General features: G+C 40.3%; 1 protein-coding gene across 8 annotated transcripts in view; it reads right to left on the reverse strand.

The window, feature by feature from the left end:
• eea1 (early endosome antigen 1) overlaps window positions 1-20358 on the reverse strand; it is a 155471-nt gene that overhangs the window by 87519 nt on the left and 47594 nt on the right. For 7 of the 8 annotated variants that reach the window (XR_009709458.1, XM_061253299.1, XM_061253296.1 and 4 more), the window contains 2 exons: window positions 16792-16913; window positions 6381-6560 (listed from right to left, as the gene is read on the reverse strand). Coding sequence is in view for 7 of the 8 variants with exons in the window: in XM_061253299.1 (XP_061109283.1) it covers window positions 6381-6560; window positions 16792-16913 (302 nt within the window). In the remaining variant the exon portion in view is untranslated. The remainder of the gene's footprint in view (window positions 1-6380; window positions 6561-16791; window positions 16914-20358) is intronic. The other variant, XM_061253295.1, reaches the window with a different exon arrangement.

Below are 20358 nucleotides of genomic sequence, written 5' to 3' on the forward strand. Positions count from 1 at the left end.
AATCATTAAATCAGTCGCCGATGGTAAAATAGACCCGGTGTTATATTCGATCAGCCAAATATTGTGTGGCCACGGAATTTTGAATGCACAGCCCTGTCTGTAACACAGTTGTTCACAGCAGGATATAGATTACAGATTACATGCCAATCAAGTCCGTCAGGCAGAAGCCCTAGGAACGAGGGATGGAAACATGAAAAATTATCATTTTAACCGATGCATTAAAAAAAATTACACACGATCGACCAGTGGACATAAGCTACGGGGATTTCTGCAACTCTGAGGTTACACTGCACAATGTCAATGTAAATATTGAATTTGGCAATTAGGCTAACTTACTATTATCAGACTTACAATGCTGACATTTAACTATTGTGATGGCCTAAAATAAAGTTTGAAAATGCTATTAAATTTCTCAGTAATTCAGTAAAAAAAAAAATAATAATAAAAAAAAAACTACGATGCCTACTCTGCTGTGAAGTTAAAAAGTGGACAAAGTACGTCTTCCGAGACAAATTCATTGCTGAGTTTACGTGCACATTCACGTCTTCATTCTAAAGCTCCATTTTGCCCTCCCTACAAAGATCAGCCTGCGCTTTGTAGTCTGATGGGAGGTGGTGGTGAAATGAGGACAGCCAAAGATATAAGCACCTTACATTAGCCCGATTCTAACCATGACATAGTAGCTTGAAGTAATTCATGTTTACATTACTGTTAATGTTTTAGCCAGCACCAGACAGCTAGGTTGTTCTATTATGGAGTACCATTCTTATTAAAGACTACATGTCCAACTTAGTCTGTTCGGATTCATAACTTATTGCATAAGCCATTTGTTGTGACTTTATTCAAAATGTAGCTATTGCACCTTTAACAAAGCCAATAGAAATGGCAAATTATTTTAATGTTTTCTTGAAAAGAAAAGTAGATAAACTAACAAAGGGCATGAATCCGGCAGCACGGATGGTGCAGTGGGTAGCACTGCCGCCTCACAGCAAGGAGGTCCTGGGTTCAAATCCCCGTCGGCTGGGGCCTCTCTGTGCAGAGTTTGCATGTTCTCCCCGTGTCTGTGTGGGTTTCCTCCGGATAATCCAGTTTCCTCCCACAGTCCAAAGACATCCAGGTTAGGCTGATTGGAGAGTCTAAATTGCCCATAGGTATAAGTGTGTGAGTGAATAGTCTGTGTGCCCTGCGATGGACTGGCGACCTGTCCAGGGTGTATTCGTGCCTTTCGCCCAATGTATGCCGGGATAGGCTCCTGTTCAGGATAAGCGGGTTAAGATAATGGATGGATCGATGGAAGGGCATGAATCCAGTAAATGGCTCAAAATTGTATGCAGTGAATTAAATTACCGAAAAAATTGTGAATTTGATTTCCGCCAAATAAGCATGATAGAAAGAGATTTAAGCAATTTTTCTACCCCTATTGACAAGCCCTCTGAAACAGACAACCTTGATGGTAAGCTGCTAAATATAACAGCTAATATTGTTGCTAGCCCAATTTGTCACATACTAAATCGATGTTTGAAAAGTGAGCAGTGTCCTGAAAGCTGGAAGGAAGCAAAAATTCTTCCAATATGGAAGGATATGAAAGTTGTCTTGAACAGTATGCCCATAAGTACACTTCCAGTCATCAGTAATTGATGGAAAGAATTGTAATTGTACAGATACAAAAATATTTTGAGAAAAATAATCAATAAACTACCGTGTTCCAGAATCCATACAGGAAAAACAGATCACAATCTTTTGATTGGCAAACGCAGGTGCTATGGGTTCAAGCCACAGCTTGGCTTGAGAGCTACATACCATATAGAAGACAGAGAGTGTTTTATAATGGTGTTCTGTCAAATACCATACATTTAAAACTGTGGCGTTCCCCAAGGAAGCTGCCTTGGTCCACTCCTTTTTTCAATATTCACAAATGATCTCTGTAATTAATAAGGCAAGCATTATATTATATGCTGATGACTCCTCTCTCTAATATAACTTAACCAAGTTCTGTCAAAAGAATTGACCTGGTTTGTGAATGGGTCACATGAAACAAATAATTAATTGTTTCATGTGACAAATTCATTAATTGTATCTCAGACCAAGGGTATGTTTTTTTGTAACAAGACATAGCTTGGATAAAGATCTGCAACTAGACCTAGAGGTGGCACAAGAACCTGTACAACTGGTTACAAAACAAAATTGCTAGGTGTAACTATCATAGGCCGATCAAATTGACAGAATTGTGACCAATATGGGCAGAAGTATTGCTGTCATAAGACAGTGCTCCCATTAGCTATGTAATTAATAAAGTAATTCAATCACTTGTCCCACATTTGGTCCTTGCCATCCAAAAAGGATATTGTAAAATTGTTTGCGCAAAAGAGAGCCAGGTTGGCAAGAGGCTGCACAAGAAGAACTAATGTTGCTTCAATGCACTCTTGCCTCTCATGGATTTATGTGGAGAAATGCATGTTGGGGAAGCCAGGATTAAGTATAATACGTTTATCTTCTGAATCCAGAAATTCCAACAATCAATGCCCTGGTTAAACTGTTCAGCACTCTGAATACTGAACACAACTGGTATTGTGTGCTAGAACCCCTCACTTACCAACATATAAAATATGTTACGTGATTTAAGTTAATTATTATTATTGGAAATTACAGTTATCAATGAAATCGCCAAATTCTTTGAAAAGTCAGTTTGTAGGCTCACTACTTCTAATTTACAAAACAGGAGACATTCGACAAGACATTAAACTGTAAATAGCAGAAAAGAGTGAGAGAAACAGATAAGCCCGACCTTGCCAGAGTAATAAGCCAGACCTTGCCAGAGTATTATCCCAGGAAGCAGTCCCAAAATAAAAAAGAAAATCCAAAGATCCAGATTCTAACACACAAGCCTGTTCCTCCAGCCATCTTAAATACCTTAGCCAAGCTACCCTAGGATGCGTGCCCCTGACAGAGCAGACCAGCGAATCCGGGTACTTTGTACACGTACACGCCCCTTCTCGAGGGAAGTATAACACGGCGGAAATAGGATATTTTGCCTAAATTAGCTTTATCTTTTGACAACAATATCCAATATATATATTTTTTTATATAGGTCAGACAAGCTGGAAGTATTTGGAGCATTTCCATACCATTCCATAAGTTGTCATTTTTACGATGAGTAGTTTTTGAGAACGAGAGCTTTGTTTGACACCTGCTCTATTGCCAAGTCCGGCGGTACACTAACTAGCTCTGTGTCTTGTATATCATTTGTATAGATTGTGATATATTGATAGAGTGTGTCAAATTAATTTAGATTGATATAAATAACCAAGTGATACAATCCACTGCTGTTTGTCTGTCTATCGATCGATCCGATGAGAATGTGTTTAAGTGATTTAACATAAAGTCAGTGCACTGCCAAACTAGAGCAGATGCAGACTGGATGCAGACTGGAGCAGGTAGCAAACAAAGCTCTCGTTCTCAACTCATTGTAAACTTGGTATGGAAATGCTGAAAATACTACTAATAAAAAAAATTGGATATTGTTGTCAAAAGATATAGCTAATTTAGGTAAAATATTCTATTCCCGTAGTGTTAGACTTACCCTTGAGAAGGGGCGTGGCTATGGCAGTGACGTGTTGCCGGACTGGTCTATTGGGTTATGCCGAGTTAAGGTATAGAAGGGGGGGTCATACTCATTTATGGCCAGAACTACCCCATCTAAGACAATGCAATTACTAATTCATTTGACCTTGTTGAAAGCAGGGCTAAATACCATTATATTATAATGAAAAGATTAATGGTTTTAGCCTCTTTTTAAATACACTAAACATGAACGTTTTCGGAGGTAATCCAGCTACTGAGTACCTCTAACAAAGAAATACTTTTTTTTTTTTTTTTTGCTTCCAACAAGAGATATTTGTAGACAAATAATTGTTAAATCTGGGCAGTCACAATCACCATCTACATATTCTGTATAATAAAACCAAATTGCACCACGTTGGTTTCTGCTTGAATCTGTCATGTAGATTTCAACTGTCCAGTTTCAACAATCATTAGGCATTCAATGAATGATTTCAATTGAATATTACAAATTGCATTCAAACTTAAAGCGGGGGGGAAAAGGACATTCATGGAGGGCCCAGCCCTGGTCCTGGAGTTTCTTCAGTGACAGGTCAGGCTCATAGATTGCAGGCCTAGATTGGTGTATGAGAGTGGTTCAGCATTCTTAGAAGCAATATAATCTTGCCCCATCCAATTACCCTGGTCCTCTCTCTAAGGCCATAATCTAAACACAACATATCTTACATATATATTCTTTAGACAAGACTTTTTAAATCAGAAACGTAATCACCTACTGTCCCCTCCAAAAGTACTGGAACAGCAAAACCAATTATTTTGTTTTTGCAATAAACTGAATACATTTGGGGCTGAGATAAAAGATGAACATGAGACAAGAGCTGGTATATACACACATAGATGTGTTAAACTACTTACCCAATTTTTTGGTGAGCAAAAGTATTGGAACAGAGAGTATAAGTAAATGAAAGTAAATAATCCTCACTTTTATAGCATTATCATATATCGCAAGATAACTGCATCAAGCCTGCGACCCATTGACACAGCAAAACTGTAGCATTTTTTGATGCTTTTCCAGGCTTTTTCACTGCAGCCTCTTTCAGTTGTTGTTTGTTGGGGTTTTACCCTTCAATCTCCTCTCCAGGAGGTGAAATGCATGCTCAGTTGGGTTAAGGTCTGGTGATTGACTTTGGTCAGTCTAAAATCTTGTCAGTTCTTGTGTTGTCAGTAGGTTTTGGGTCATTGTCTTGCTGCATGATGAAGTTCCTCCCAATTAATTTGGACACATTTCTCTGTAAGTTGGCAGACATGTTTTTGTACACTTCGGAATTCATCCTGTTGCTACCACCATGAGTTACATCATCAATAAAGATTAGTGAGCACATTCCAGAAGCAGCCATGCAAGCCCAAGCCATGACACTTCCTCCGCCGTGCTTCACAGATGAGCTTGTTTGTTTTGGATCATGAGCAGATCCTTTTTTTCCTCCACACTTTGGCCTTTCCATCACTTTGGTAAAGGTTAATCTGGATCTCATCATTCCATAAAACTTTGTTCCAGAACTTTTGTGGCTCATCTGTACTTTGCCAATTGTAATCTTGCCTTCTGATTCTGACTACTGAGTTTGTATCTTGCGGTATAGCCTCTATATTGCTGCTCTCTATTTCTGCTCTTCTTTGAATGGTTGATCAAGATACCTTCATTCCTGTCCTGTGGAGATTGTTTGTGATGGCACTGACTTATGTTTTAGGGTCTCACAACGTTTCTGTCATCAACTGCTGTTGTTTTCCAGTTCCATGTCTGTTGCGGTTTCTTTCTTTTTCAGGACATTCCCAGTTGTTGTACAAGCTATCCACAAGGCTCTGATCGATTTCCCCTCTTTTCTCAGCTTCAAAATGGCTTGCTTTTCTCCCAAAGACAGCTCTCCCGTCTTCATGTTGGTTGCAGTTTCACAGGCAAAATCCAAGGCTAAAACCAAGAGTAGACATTCAGAACTATTGAATGTTTAACCAATCAATCTGGACATATCCGGAAAACACCCACATGTTCCAATACTTTGGCTCACCTAAAAATTGGGTGGTCTGATACAAAAGGTGATGCGTTCTAAGTTGTTTCACAAAGCAAAATGAAAAAAACAGGAAATAAAAGCTGAAACTTGGATCGGTCATCTCACGTACATCTTTTGACCTCAAACTCAATTGTCTTCAGTGTATAGCAAAAACAAAGGAATTGGCCTCGCTGTTCCAATACCTTTGGATGGGACTGTATATATTTAGCAAATCAGTTGGTACACAGGGAAGATATTCATAAGCATAACACAAGAGCTAGCAAACATAATTTTGACCTTCCACTACCAAGAACCAATCCTCTGAATTGATCATAGCCATCTCATATTGGAACAATTTGCCATCACACATCTACTATTAACCTAGCCTTCCTAAATAAATAAAAAATATTGAAAGACTATCTGATACAATACTAACTAGGAGCTTTCCTTCACCTTCATTTCTATATGTGCTTGGTTTTGCTTTGTGGGATCTTGAAATTACTTATTATGCTTATGCTTATGTTCACATCTACTTTGTCTGAGTAGACTTTTTGCTTTGCTTGTTCTTATCAGTTTTTCTTAAAATGTAAACTTCGGCTCTCTTTGCATCAACTAAAGAGGATCCAAATAAAAACTTAACTAAACCACATTGTATAATTCATGGCATGTCTAGAGTCAAAATAAATTGAGTGCAGTTCTTGTCCTGTATGATACAGTATGTGAATGTTTCTGAATTCCACACTGACTTGCAGGCATGTCTAAGAGCAACCATCAGGTTACCTGACAAAGTTGTTTTGCAGGCAAATTGCAGGCATTCACCTCAGCAGAAGTGTGTTCAACTTGCAGCTGCTGATGCTCAGACTCCTCCTCTCTTGCGCGAGTCATATTGTCCATCAGGCTCTGCACATGGACCAGTTCTCGTTTCAGCAGCTCCACATCTTCTATTCCAGGCCTTTGCAGCTGAATGTAGGAAAGGAGGTGTCACGTTCTGATCTCTGTAAATTGTGTTTACTAATGCCAGGCTCAAAACTACATGATTTGTGGCAGGATCTAGCAGCCTGGGACAAATCTTGGAGGTTACAGGCAAATGTGATCAGGACCCACTCTCTGGCCATCTTTGACATGTTCCACACGAACAAATATTTCTAAACTTGTCTGCACCAAATCTTCAATCTCAGTTTGAACTAGGAAAGTTGAGCTACACATCTGCCAATCAACAGCCAATGAGCTTGCAAGAAAGGGGAAGCTGGTTGAACTGGTTGAACACAATTGCTTTTGCAGAAAGATATCAGACTCAGCACAATCAGAATGGCAGAGCAGTGGAAAACCCATTAGCAGGCAAAGAAAGTGTGAGGCACCCTACCATATTCTTTGCTATTATTATTATCCTGTCTTCCCCCATTTATTTCAGTTCACCAGTAGAGACACTGGTGCAGAGCCATGCAGTAAGTGGCAGTGTCTCCGCAATTGTGTTTTTGCCAGAGTTCAACCAGCTTCGGGTCCCTTCCACCTCATACTGTATGTCCATGGAGCGTACAGGGTGCTGTTCTTTTACAGGCCATGATGCTACTTGTGCGCTGTGCTTAAAACAGCTGCCCCTTTTTTGCAAGCTCATTGGCTGTTGATTGGCAGTTGTGTAGATCAACTTTCCTAGTTCAAACTAAGAGTGAAGATTGAGTTTGGTATCGCCCCTTGGGTCCAAAACATTAACATTTCCGCAGTCAGTGTGTTTATAGAATATTGTTAATACAATTAAGTGCATTCAATTAAGAGATGATTTTTCGCAGAAGCATGTGATTTGATCAGAACCTGCATTACCATTGTAAGGCAATGAGGAGAGGAAGCTAGGTAGCTATTTGCCCAACATAGGTGGTAGCTAGCCTACTAAGCTAATGTAGGGGAAAATTCACAGAACAAAAGATCTCCCTCCTAAAAGCATGATAAACAATCACAAGTCAAAATCAGACTCCACCTTAGTGAGCAGGCTGGTTCCTCCAAAGCGCTCGATGTATGCTAAAAGTGTATCAATATATCCATATTAAAGTATGATATGTACCCTGTATAGTTTCAAACTGATTAACTGCTAAATTGTGCTAGAATTACACAGTGAGTCAGCCAGCTGGGGGGGAGGCGTCTCGAACTGTCAAGGACACAGAGCGAGATATGACTTTACAGCTGATTTCTCCGGGACTCTCAATGTTTTATGCCAGAAGTGTATCGAAATGCAAGTGACTTATAATCACTATATCCCATGTACGCTGCTTGTTATCAAATCAAATGAACCTAGAACATTAATTATAGCTGAGCTTATGAAAACGCAAGAAACCACAGTGAAAACTGTTGAAATGAGAGCAAAGAATGCAAAGAATGAAACATACATTTACTCCCTTGGAACATAATAATTAATCAAATGTTTAGTATGTCTGTATATTAGAAAAGTATATTAGAAGTGAATATTAATGAAATGTTTAGTATGTCTGTATATTTTCAATGATTACTGCTGCGTAGTTTGTCTTATAAAAGCAAAAGATACAGAGTGACGTGTATGGATGACGTGTGTGTTAGAGGGGGGGCATCCAGAACATTATGAGGTCTGGTAGTTTGCCAAGAGCAGGTGCGGGGTGAAGTGACGACAGGGGGAGTCCTGAACTTTGTTTGTAGTTGGCAGAACGCCCTGAACTTTGTACAGAGTTGGCAGAGCATAAGGACCGTTGGCAATTTGCCACAATGACGTTGTGGGAGGAGTGTTGGGAGGTGTTACGATAAGAACAGTGTGGGTGATTTGCCAGAATGAGGTTTGAGGAGGAGTTATAGGTGTATGAAATGGGTGTAAAAATGACAGTCGGGGTTCAGTTCTTTTCCCTCGCGAAGATTTTTTTCGACAAATTGAAGATTTGGACTCCGTCGTTTCCTAGACATGACACTAACATTAAATACCCTATTTAACTGAGAAAGCTGTAGCTACCCAGGTAACATGGAACTCATTTGGTGCTCCCCCCTCAGGCGATCTGCCGGGCAGCGGCAAATGTGCATATATTTGTTGTTTTTTCCAGTCACTACTTGCTGTTCGCACAACAGCACCAGGTGGCAAATGTGAGCACTCCAATCCATAATAGTTTGAAACCCCTCTGAGAGTAGGGGGTTAGCAGTGCCCTTCATCACGAGGAGCTTGCATTAACATCTGTTTCCGAAAGTAAATACAGTACCAAAATACTCGCCAGATGGAAACTTGAACTATGGTTATGCTTTGTTTCGATATAAACACAACTCAGAAAAATAATTTATCTTTTTCACAGAATGAGGGACAGGAGACAAAAATGATCCTTATTAAATTAAGAATGACTAATTAGCACTCCAAATTATTAGCCCTACGATTGCTACTACTACTACTACTACTAAAATACTGTAATCCTGGTTACTTTTAGACTGCTGCTGCTACTGTGATAATTAACATTACTACTACTATCACTATTACACTTGTGCCATCATGACTACTGCCAATCTAGCTTTCAGCTTTTACTTAATGTTCTACAGGCTTTTTGTCCACTCCTCCCACAGTTTTTGAGATATTGATATCAACTGGAAAATGACCGGCTTGGTCTCGAATGGTGTGCGTGTTCACAGCTTGTCAATATTCCCATTAAGTCCAAATATATTCAAGTATAAATAAAGTCCTATAGGAAATAATTGAGGAATGTTCAGTTTCTACAGTGGTGACAGGTGGAATTAAATTGTTTTGACACAATTAAGCTGCAATTACTCTCTCAATTTTTACACTACCTAGATATACAACCCCTGGCAAAGATTATGGAATCAGCACACCTAAAGGATGTTCATCCAGCTTTTTTACTTCATAGCAAATAAACAAATCACAGATCACTCAATGTTGAGGAGAAAATTTTTTAATTACTTTGTAATTTGTATTTTTATTTGTGCTGAAATTGTGCTGAAATTTGAATTTGAATTTGGTTTATTAATATACTCTTTTCATTTTTAAATGAAAGGTACCTGTTAAGCATTTACTTTAAAATCTAATGAGGCTAGATATTGTTTATGCAAGAAAACGGGAGCTAAAAACCCTGAATCATAAGGAATGCCATTGCACTAGTGATGTGACAATCATCAGTTTATGTAACCGGTTACCATCCCATTTTTTAAACGGTTAACCAGTTAACCGATACTGCTTATGACTGCTAGGGGTCGTATCTTTTTTTTTTTTCTTTAAACTGAATTACTGAGAAATATAATAGCATTTTTAAACTTCAATCTCAATAATTAAATGTAAACATTGTAAGTCTGATAATGGTAGTCAGTCTAATTGCCAAATTCAATATTTACATTTACATTGACATTGTGCAGTGTAACCTCAGTTGCAGAAATCCCTGTAGTTTAGGTCCACTGGTCGATCGTGTGTCATTTTTTTAAATGCATCGGTTAAAATGATACTTCTTCATGTTTTCATCCCTTGTCCCTATGGCTTCTGCCTGACAGACTTGATTGGCATGTAATCTGTAAATATGCTGCTATGAACAACTTTGTAATAAACACGGATGAAGGAACGCCATAGAATAAACCATAAGTGCACTAACATCTACAGAATTAAAACACACAAAAAATACTTGACAACTATAGTACTGTAGCATTCAATTCCATGCAGTGTTTGCATTCTTAACCATCTGAAATGGACACCAATTGCTTGTGGACAACATATTGTAATATTTATTGCAACATTTGTCCAATAATGTATTGCTTTGTTTATTTTTAGATACAGCATAGTGGAAAGCTACATTCAGTTTGCGGGTAGTTTGAATTTGCATGTCAACGAATAAACACAGATCTTCTGTGAACCTTAAGAAACGACATGGCGTTACAATAAGCCATAAGTCAACCAACAGCTACAGATAACTCTAATACTGTAGCATTCATTTCCCTGTGGTATTTGCATTTTAAACCACCTGAAATTGCCAGATTGCTTGCTCAAACTACTGAAGCTTGTCGACTGTTAGTTTAGAATGGTTTAGAACCGCAATAATATGCCTAGTGATGAACATGCATTTATTTTAAACTGAGCTTACCATTTACAAACCGGTTACAAATCAGTTTCGGTTAACCGGTTAACCATTCACACCCCTACATTGCACTATTGCATAGTAAAATTATAAATAATTTCAAAACCGGATGCAACTACAGTACATGCTAAACTCGGGTTCTACGGTAGCTTTAAATGTTAATGTCAATTACAAACAAGCTCTCTCGAAAATACAGTTCATATTTGTATGAAACTGGAATACTAAACAATGTCCACACAACTACTACATAACGTCACCTAACAAGACATTCAACATCTCTCGCTGTCCTGCTTGCATTTTGGTTTTAAAGACCATACTGAAAGGTTTTTAAAAGTGAAAAAAAAAGAAAAATCTTCATCAGGCTCCAGATCAAAATCCCATTACATGGCCATTTTACTGAAAACGCAGCTGCTTGTGTGAACTATGTACAATGAAAATGTACGGGGCTTTTCAAGCCAACCTGAAGAAGTTTGTTTTCATGTTACTGTACCTTACGCTTGTGGTTCCCTAGCTTGCATAGCTTTTCTTCCATAGTTCTTGATCCTGTGTCTAGAAAATGCTAACAAACCAGTGTTTCCTGCAGTGGTTGATAGTTAACAAAAAACGCCCCCATCATCAATCATCACTTCCAACAGAATCTGCTGGTTGAAAATTACATTTACATTACATAGTTTGTCATTAAATCATTGTCAAATGGGACCAACTTTGAGGTGAGAGTGAATTATTAATCTTAACTCCGTAAAATACCAGCATGACCTATGAAATATTTTGCTAGTTCGTAAGAAAATTGTTTTTTCATGCTATTGCGAAACTAACTTTTACATGTCTGTTTCTCGACATTTATCAGTAGACTAGCGGCTAGTAAGAGTATGCAAATTCTACTTTTGAAAGGAGTACAATTCTCTTGCATTGTAAGGAAAGATGGCAGATAAAAATCAGCTCAAAATATCGGCCTTCTTCCAGCCACAAACAAGCCTAATAAAAAGACCAACATTCCCCATCTTCCTCACCCCTTCCACCACTTCCACCACCACTGCTTGATATCGCGCAAACCAATAAACACAGAGTGACTGGGTAGAAGGCAGAGTGGTATACAGACAAAAAATACTCTGGATGGCTTTACCAAACAGATCAGGAGGAGTAGAACATTTGCGAACTGAACTGAATGCGAATCAATATGCTACATTATAAATAATCCACAAAAACCCATTCAAATAAGTGCACCTGTATGTATGCTGTACACATGAATTTATATATATTTCACACTGAAGAACAACTATTACATGAATTGCTGCTATTTTATATTTATTTTTGGTAATATACCATACAGGCTATACTAAATGTGTTATTCCTAGGGATGTTTTGCAGTATATGCATGAGCAGAGGGTTAAACGTGGCCCATCAAATATATGGGCCATCTCAAAGGGCATTCATAGAGGTCCCCTGTACAAACTACAGGCGTGATGCGCATTGGACTTGCACATGAGTTCAAGCACGAGACAGTAGGTTCTCTCTAAAAACAACATTTATAGCAGTCATGTCAATTTTGCATTATTTATTTATTTTGTGTGCATGTTTATGGTCTGTATTGCTCAGAGTATAAAAATAAATAAATTACTTGTGCAAGTAAAAATGCGAATAAATGGCATATCTTCGCGCAGATCTCATTTGTCTCGTTTTATTTTGATGGGAAACTAGAAGATCAGAGCTACAAAATTAGGTATCATTGTTGGGATTGGCCAATCCGTTTTGGAGATATGGCTTATTAAAGTATGTGTGTCTGACAGAAGTGGTTTAATGAAATCAGCCTTCAAAGTTTTTTGAGCAGTTGTTACAGTTGTTGGAGGGTCTGGAGAGATTGTGGGCAGGTCTGGGGGTGTCAACCAGCTGCATAATGTATCCATGATCTTTAGGTGGGAGGCAAATTTGCAGGGTGCTTACGGGTGCTTACTAGGAATAATAAGTAGGCTAAACATTCAAGGTAGAAAAGAACAGTAGTTTACTCTTTCTGCAAGCAAACTATAAATTAATAAATATTAATTTCAGATGGTCACACTGCCCACTCCTTGTCAGTTCACTGCTGCTGCTGTTCCCAAAGAAGTGTGTCAGAAATCTTCTTTCACCCCTGGCTGAAAGGAGGATGCTTGAAGAAAAAAAATGACAACTGTCAAAGTCAGGGTCATTTCAGGGTATATCATGATGGACTTAAACCCATTCTCAACTGAGGAATCAGCTGACTTTGCCAACTCCTTTCCTCATCATCAGACATAATGTAGTATTTTCTTATAGGGTAGATATCAAAAAGAAAAACATTCACTTTATTACCACATCATATTTTACTACATATTTTATTTATATAACATCATATTTCATATTTATGCCATGCCATATTATAAATAGTATCAATGCCACACAATTTTCATTCCTGCAAACAATCAAAGAATCAATAGGCAAAGAGATTCATTAAAAAATAAAATTAACAATTTAGGCTATAGTGAAGTATATAAAGTTTTGGGTAGCATTAACACAAGGAAGTCAGTAGGAGAGGATCATCTTGTCCCTAGCCTTTTACGTCTCAGTGCCCATACAATTGCTAGGCGGCTTGGTTACATTTTTAATCTAACATTTATCCCTGCTGTTTGGAAGGCAGCTCCAGTTATCCCCTTCCATAAAGGAGGTGATACGAGCAGTTTAACTTCAGCCCGATTTCAAAACTTTCCTGTGTATCCAAAATGCTAGAATCCTGAGATAACTCCCAACTACAGGGCTTTCTAAAGATAATATAAATAATAATTTACAGCCACAGCAATCAGGACTTAACCTGAATATCGGACTACTAGTTTTACTTCACAAAGGACCAAATTCCTACAGGTAGGAGGGTTAAGAGTTTCTTATATATACATACACATATATATATTAGTACTAATTTGTTATTAGTAAGCTCATACTCGGGATACAACATCTCAGGTAAATCCAGGACATCATGTGATACTGTAGGGTATTACATTTCCTTAATAGCTCAGCTATTGTTTAAAAAAATGGTAGGCAAATAGTTACATTCCACATAATAGCTAGGTCTCACATACTGCATGAAGTTACATAGACAGTCTGTGTAGTGCTTCTAACCTAGCTTGTACCATGAGTATTGCATTAGCCATTTATTATACTGGCCAATTCCATTACACATACAGCATAGGCTATAGTAAAATGCACTTATGCATTTTACCATCTCTGTACATACGGTCTTAGCTGATGCTGAATTGTCGCTATCATCAGGTTTTGTATGAATACAGTTTTCTTCTACCACAATATGATTTGGGTGTAATAGCTAATTTTAGTTGTTACATATGTTGAAAAGTATAGGAGAGCTTTGGTTGGCATGGGCCAAAAATACTTTTCTCAGTATTGTAGTGTTGTTTGCAAGTCTGTCAATGCGGGTGTTTTTCCAACATAAATATTCCAGTATAAATATCAATCTCAGCAGCATGAAAACTTTTATTTGGCTTTTATCACCTGTGGAAAAGGTGGGTGGGTGTAACTATTTAGCGCTTCCCTGGTTGCACACGTTATTAGGAATGTGACCAAAGACACGCAACAATGTACTGTTGAGCAAAAAGATTATACTTCCTAGTTCTAATGAGCTCCCCATTGGTTGCTATGGATATAGGTACCGTGCGTACTGATATGACCCAGTCTACGGTCAGGCCGTGACAGGGTAAATGATACGGAGATGAAAGTGTAGGGAGTGTAGAAAGGGGGGAGTGCGAATGAAAGGAATACTGCAGACCGACGAGTAACTCCGTTCTTGTCTGCCTAAACAAACCTAAATAAACCTCAGCTAGTCTTTGAAAGCTTCCGGGCTCGAAGTGGTGTGTAGCCAACCCCAAGGGGGATTAGGTCTCCTCCCAGGATCGCCTTCAATAATAACAAAGGATCCTGTTGTAAGGATGCAATCTAGCTTGAAACACTAACTTTACCGGAGCCACTATATGGGGAACAGAGGGGCAAAGCAAAGTCACAGTCAGGGGGGCCAACAGGGTCTAGTGTAGTGTGGTTGGCTCGGCTAGTTCGCTAGTAAGCACGGATGGTGCAGTAAAAGCGAAGGCTGGTAGCAGGTTATCGCGACAACACTCCCCTCAAATTCAAAAGAACGGTGTTGCCCCTGGCTAGAGGCGAGTTTGTCTTTAGCTGACTGGTAACGCGTTCGTTCAACAAATAATTTGGACAAGTGAGAGGCCGGGGTTCAAATCCCACCTCGGACTCAGGCAATTTCTCACCTGTTACATTGGTGCCGTGACTCGGATCTGGGTGGGAGTAAAAAATAAAATAATAATTAAAAAAAATAAATAGTTGCTGCAGAGTTTCACATGGAGGGGAAGTCAAAGGGGGGTGAGTGTAATGTGGTTGGCTCGGCTAGTTCGCTAGTAAGCACGGATGGTGCAGTGAAAGCGAAGGCTGGTAGCAGGTTATCGCAACAACACTCCCCGATGACGTAACCCTCAAATTCAAAAGAACGTTGTTGCCCTTGGCTAGAAGCGAGTTCGTCTTCAGCTGACTGGTAACGCGTTCGTTGAACAAATATTTGGACAAGTGAGGCCGGGGTTCAAATCCCACCTCGGACTCAGGCAATTTCTCACCTGTTACACTAGCACGAGTGAGGCACTGAGGCAAGCAAACCAAAAAGGGCTGGACAGGAATAAGAGTCAGAAGGGATGATCGCCAAACAAATCAAAACAGGCTAGGCGAGAGTAAGAGTAAAATTTTTTTTTTAAATGGCAATGGTTATACACAAAATCCAGATGGCAAACAAATTAAAAGGACTAGGCAACAGTCGTAAATCAAATACAAATATGGTCATATACAAGTCAATGATGCAAGAATAATAATCCACAGTCACACATGCATGGTCCACAGAGCTAGTCTACGCATAAATAAAATAACAGAAAATATTTTGACACTGTTGAAACTTAAATAATCAAAAATAATAAAATGATTCTCTTACAGCTGCTGAGCTATATAGCTATAGCTATATGTTTATGAAAAATAAAATGAGTTCATAATAGAAAGATGTTTTTGCCACAGAATGTGGACACGTTTACATATTTTCTGGAGTTATTTTGCCAGTTCAGGGTTCTTAACCAGGAAAACAAACGAGTCAATGTGCTCTTCAGTCAGCCTAATGCACCTAGTAGCTAGCTAGCAAGCATTCCAAAGAAGCCCCCATGAACATCACGCTAGCTATAGTGAGTGAAGAAAGATCAACTTACTGTCATCACAGAAAGGTATGAAAGTGACGAAAATATGAGAAAAATTCAATGGGGTACGCATCTGCACTTTTGTGACATCCTATCTTTGCACAATAGCCTATCTATCATATTCGCTAACCTGTCGTTAGCGAGGTTGCATGTGTTGCCTCCCCCTTTGTCTGCATCGGTTTGAAACATCTTTTGCAGATTGGCTTTTGGGTGTCCGTCGGCTCTGTAACCAAAATAATGCCAAATTTCACTCCTAGTACCTGTTTTGTCCACAAGCAAGGGACGGTCCGTGAGTGAACTTGTACTGGCAGTAGCCATGCTTCTCAATCTCGGTCGAATGTTGTGTGCGTGGTGCGTGGAAAATGCAGTGGCGTTTGTTCAGCTGACACAGTTGACACGCCCATTACTTGAAGCGTGCGCTCACACACACTGCTCTGGTCGAGAATCCACTCAACAGCACTATTATTTTAAAAGTGTTTATACCAATAAAGTGTATTGTACCATTTTTAACGGCTGGGTATCGCAATCCATTTCTAGTATCTGAGTATTGTGCAACACTAAGTGGCTCAGAGTTTCTCAAATATTAGTTTGGGCTGTGTCTAGTTTGACTGGGTTGAGAAGATGTGAAAGTATTTAGAAAAAAAAGAAATGAGCTGTTAATGCAACACATATCTATTACTGTGCGAAACAACCAAGTCCACACAGCATGTCTGTCCTCAGCAAGAATGTGGTCACTGCTTATCAGACCGCTATGGATTCGAGTGCTCACATTTGAACAGCAAGCAGTTACTGTTGAAAAACCAAAAAATATATAATATATAGACACCAAATTCTTGTGTTATGTCATGAAGGTGAAGGTGTCATTACCAGCTCTGCCTGGAAGCACTCCTTTTCCTGTTTCTCCTTCTGCAGTTCCTGGAATAGGGTGGAGATCCGCTGCTCTGCCATCTCCCGCAGACTCTTCTCTTCATCATAACGTGATTTAATGTCTGCAGACATGCCAAGACAGTCATTAGAATTAAAGCTATACCACCAACATGGACATTGTGGCACAAGCCCATCATTACAGAATGTAGGAATCCTTGGAATATTTTTTGAACACGCAGACTATACATTTGCACATTGAGAGGTAGGGCAGCCTGTAGCATAGTGGTTAAAGTACATGACTGGGACCCGCAAGGTCGGCAGTTCGACTCCCGGTGTAGCCACAATAAGATCCGCACAGCCGTTGGGCCCTTGAGCAAGGCCCTTAACCCTGCATTGCTCCAGGGGGGATTGTCTCTTGCTTAGTCTAATCAACTGTACGTTGCTCTGAGTAAGAGCGTCTGCCAAATGCCAATAATGTAATGTGTTAGGATATTTTGCCATTCTCCATTTTCCGTGGACTCAAATGCAGGACGATGAAGAACATGCTGGCAACTTTGTTTCAGAGAATTGAAAGTTTATTACACAAGGGAATGCAGTTGTCTTGGTTCTTGCACACACATACTTAGAGACAATTTTGTGGTCCGGAAATGCAGCTTTAACAAGGTGACCCATGTCATCTGAAACGGCAATAGTTAAATTCTGCTTGAGAATAAAAAAAGTCTCTGCATTGACAATTCCACACTCACTTCAGTCAGTGGATAATCCGTCAATTGACTGGTCACCTCTGATGACCATTGTATATCTGCCATGTTTGATTGAAACATTGCTTCTGCAGAACTCTCAATATGCATAAAAATCTGAGTTTACTTGGCTTGATAAATGCAAATAGTTTAGAATACTCATCTCTAAACTTCAGAATCAGAATTGCTTTATTCGGCAAGTAGTTTTCACACACAAGGAATTTTCTGTGTTTGTAGGTGCATGCAGACAACATAAAGAATGATACTAAAGTAGAATTAAAAAAGCAAGTACTGCAAAATGTCAGGAAACATAGATATAAAATAGATATAAATAAGAATATAAATTAATATTTACAAAACAGGATGATTCTGTAGCAGGGTATGGGAAATATGAACTGTTCAATATATCTGTTTTTGAAAAAGTAAAAGGACTGAACAGTTGTGCAAGAGCTTAAAAATAGAATAGAGATATTTACAATACAGGATGATTTTGCACAATATGTTCAATATATCTGTTTTTAAAGCGAAGGACTGTGCAGTAGTGCAGAAATGTGCAAACATGACCAGGGAGAAAGTACAGCGAACAAGGATGTCCAAAAGGTGTGCGTTAATATAACAATTAACTTGCTCCCACTTGAGGTCCTGGGAGATGATGGTTCCCAGAAACTGCCAGGACTCCACAATGTCAACAGGGGAGTCTCTCAAGGTGATGGGGGCGGGTGGGGCTGGGTTCTTTCTGAAGTCAACAACCATCTCCACTGTCTTCACAGCTCCGAGTTCCAAGTTGTTCTGACTGCACCAGGTCACCAGATGGTCAGTCTCCACCTGTAGGCGGACTCATCCCCACCGGAGATGAGTCCAATGAGGGTGGCGTCATCCGAAAACTTCAGGCGCTTGACAGACTGGTGACTGGAGGTGCAGCTGTTGGTGTACAGGGAGAAGAGCAGAGGGGAAAGATCGCAGCCTTGGGGGGGACTTGGGGGGGACTTGGGGGGGACTTGGGGGGGACTTGGGGGGGACTTGGGGGGGACTTGGGGGGAACCAGTGCTGATGAGTCAGAGACATGTTTTCCCAGCGTCCTGTGCTGCCTCCCGTCAGACAGGAAGTCTGTGATCCACCTGCAGGTGGAGTCAGGCACGCTCAGCTTGGAGAGCTTGTCCTGTAGCAGAGTCGGGATTATTGTTTTAAAGGCAGAGCTGAAATCCACAAACAGGATTCTGCCATAGGTTCCTGTGGAGTCCAGGATGAAGAATGAAGTGGAGAGCCATGTCTACAGACCTGTTGGCTCTGTAGGCGACCTGCAGGGGGTCCAGGAGGGGTTCTGTGATGGATATGAGGTGGGACAGCACAAGGCGCTCCAAAGACTTCACCACAGAGGTCAGGGCGACGGGTCTGTAATCATTAACTAAGTGGTCCTTGGTTTTTTGGGGACTGGGATGATGGTGGAGGTCTTGAAGCAATCTGGTACGTGACAAGTCTCCAGTGAAGTGTTTCTGTGTTCTGTGTCAGTGAACACCGGAGACAGCTGATCAGCACAGTGCTTCAGGGTGGATGGAGAGACAGTCTGGCCCGACTTTTGGTGGTAAGTCCTAACTTTCTGTGAGGTAAACGCCGTTGCCATTGGCACTGCATTTCATTTAGACTTTCTCACTAAACTCACGCAGGTTCTTCTTGTTGCTACAGAGAAAAATACCACTTTCGTTGCAGCTGTTACTGAACTCTCACGGTCGTGATTAGTTCCACCTAATTCGGCTTCGCATTGGATGTCCAAGATAAACTCTGACATCGGACTGGAATATAACTGGTGGGGAAAAAATCTAGAAAAAACATAGCATTTATGATCTTCCTCATAGCACCACAGCAGAGGGTCAAATTCGTAGCTACTACGGGTAAACCGGAACAGTTGGCACCACCGTAGCCATCAACACATAATCAAGAAACTTCACACTCTTTGCATATCTCATCTCAATATCTCTCTTCATTGAGATTGCCTCCAAAGATGACAAGCCTCATTTTCCCAGTGATGGAGATGCCGCCCCACACCATCACACAGCCTCCACCAAAAGGTGTTACTCTATCGGTGCAGCAATCAGCAAAGCGTTCTCCCCGTCTTCTCCACACTTTGACCCTACGATCCAACTTCCCTAGGCAGAATCTGGACTCATCGCTGAACGTAACGTTCCTCCACATGTTTAGGTTCCAGTGCAGGTGGTTGCCGACACCAGCGGAAAACATGCCTGACGGTGAAGGGCAGTCATGGCAAGCCTCCTGGCAGCCCTATGAGCCCGAAGATTGGATGCGTGCAGTCTGTTCCGAATTGTCTGGGCTGAAAGCCGTGTGCCATATCGTCCTGCAAACCTTGACTGCAAATCTGTAGAAGACAGTCTACGGTTCCTAAGTGTTGAAAGGGTGAGGAACCGGTCTTCTTGGGGTGTCGTCTTCTTGGGATGCCCTCTTCGCGGTCAGTCTCTGACCCCCCGTTTCATGGAACTTGGCTTTCAGTTTGGAGATGGTACTAGGGCTCACTCTAAATGATGCCGTAACACCAGCTTGAAGTTGCCCTAGTGCACGGGCCTTATCGAGATCAGATAAACGTGCCATGCCGATTCTTGGAGCAGACACCAATTGACCACTGTAGCAGGGCCTATGCTCACAGGTGCTGCCAATCAATTGCCAATCAGGCACCTGATTGTCAGCACCTGGGGGTACCGGAAGCTCAAAACAAGTCAATAGAAACAGCAGATTTGGCAAATTTTTCATGAGCGCAATCCACATACTCAGCTGTGCTGCTCATCCCATGAATGCATGTTCCTTACAAATGAGGCAC

This window comes from Conger conger, chromosome 8 (assembly GCF_963514075.1).
Source record: "Conger conger chromosome 8, fConCon1.1, whole genome shotgun sequence".
In the NCBI taxonomy this organism is placed as follows: Eukaryota; Metazoa; Chordata; class Actinopteri; order Anguilliformes; family Congridae; genus Conger; species Conger conger.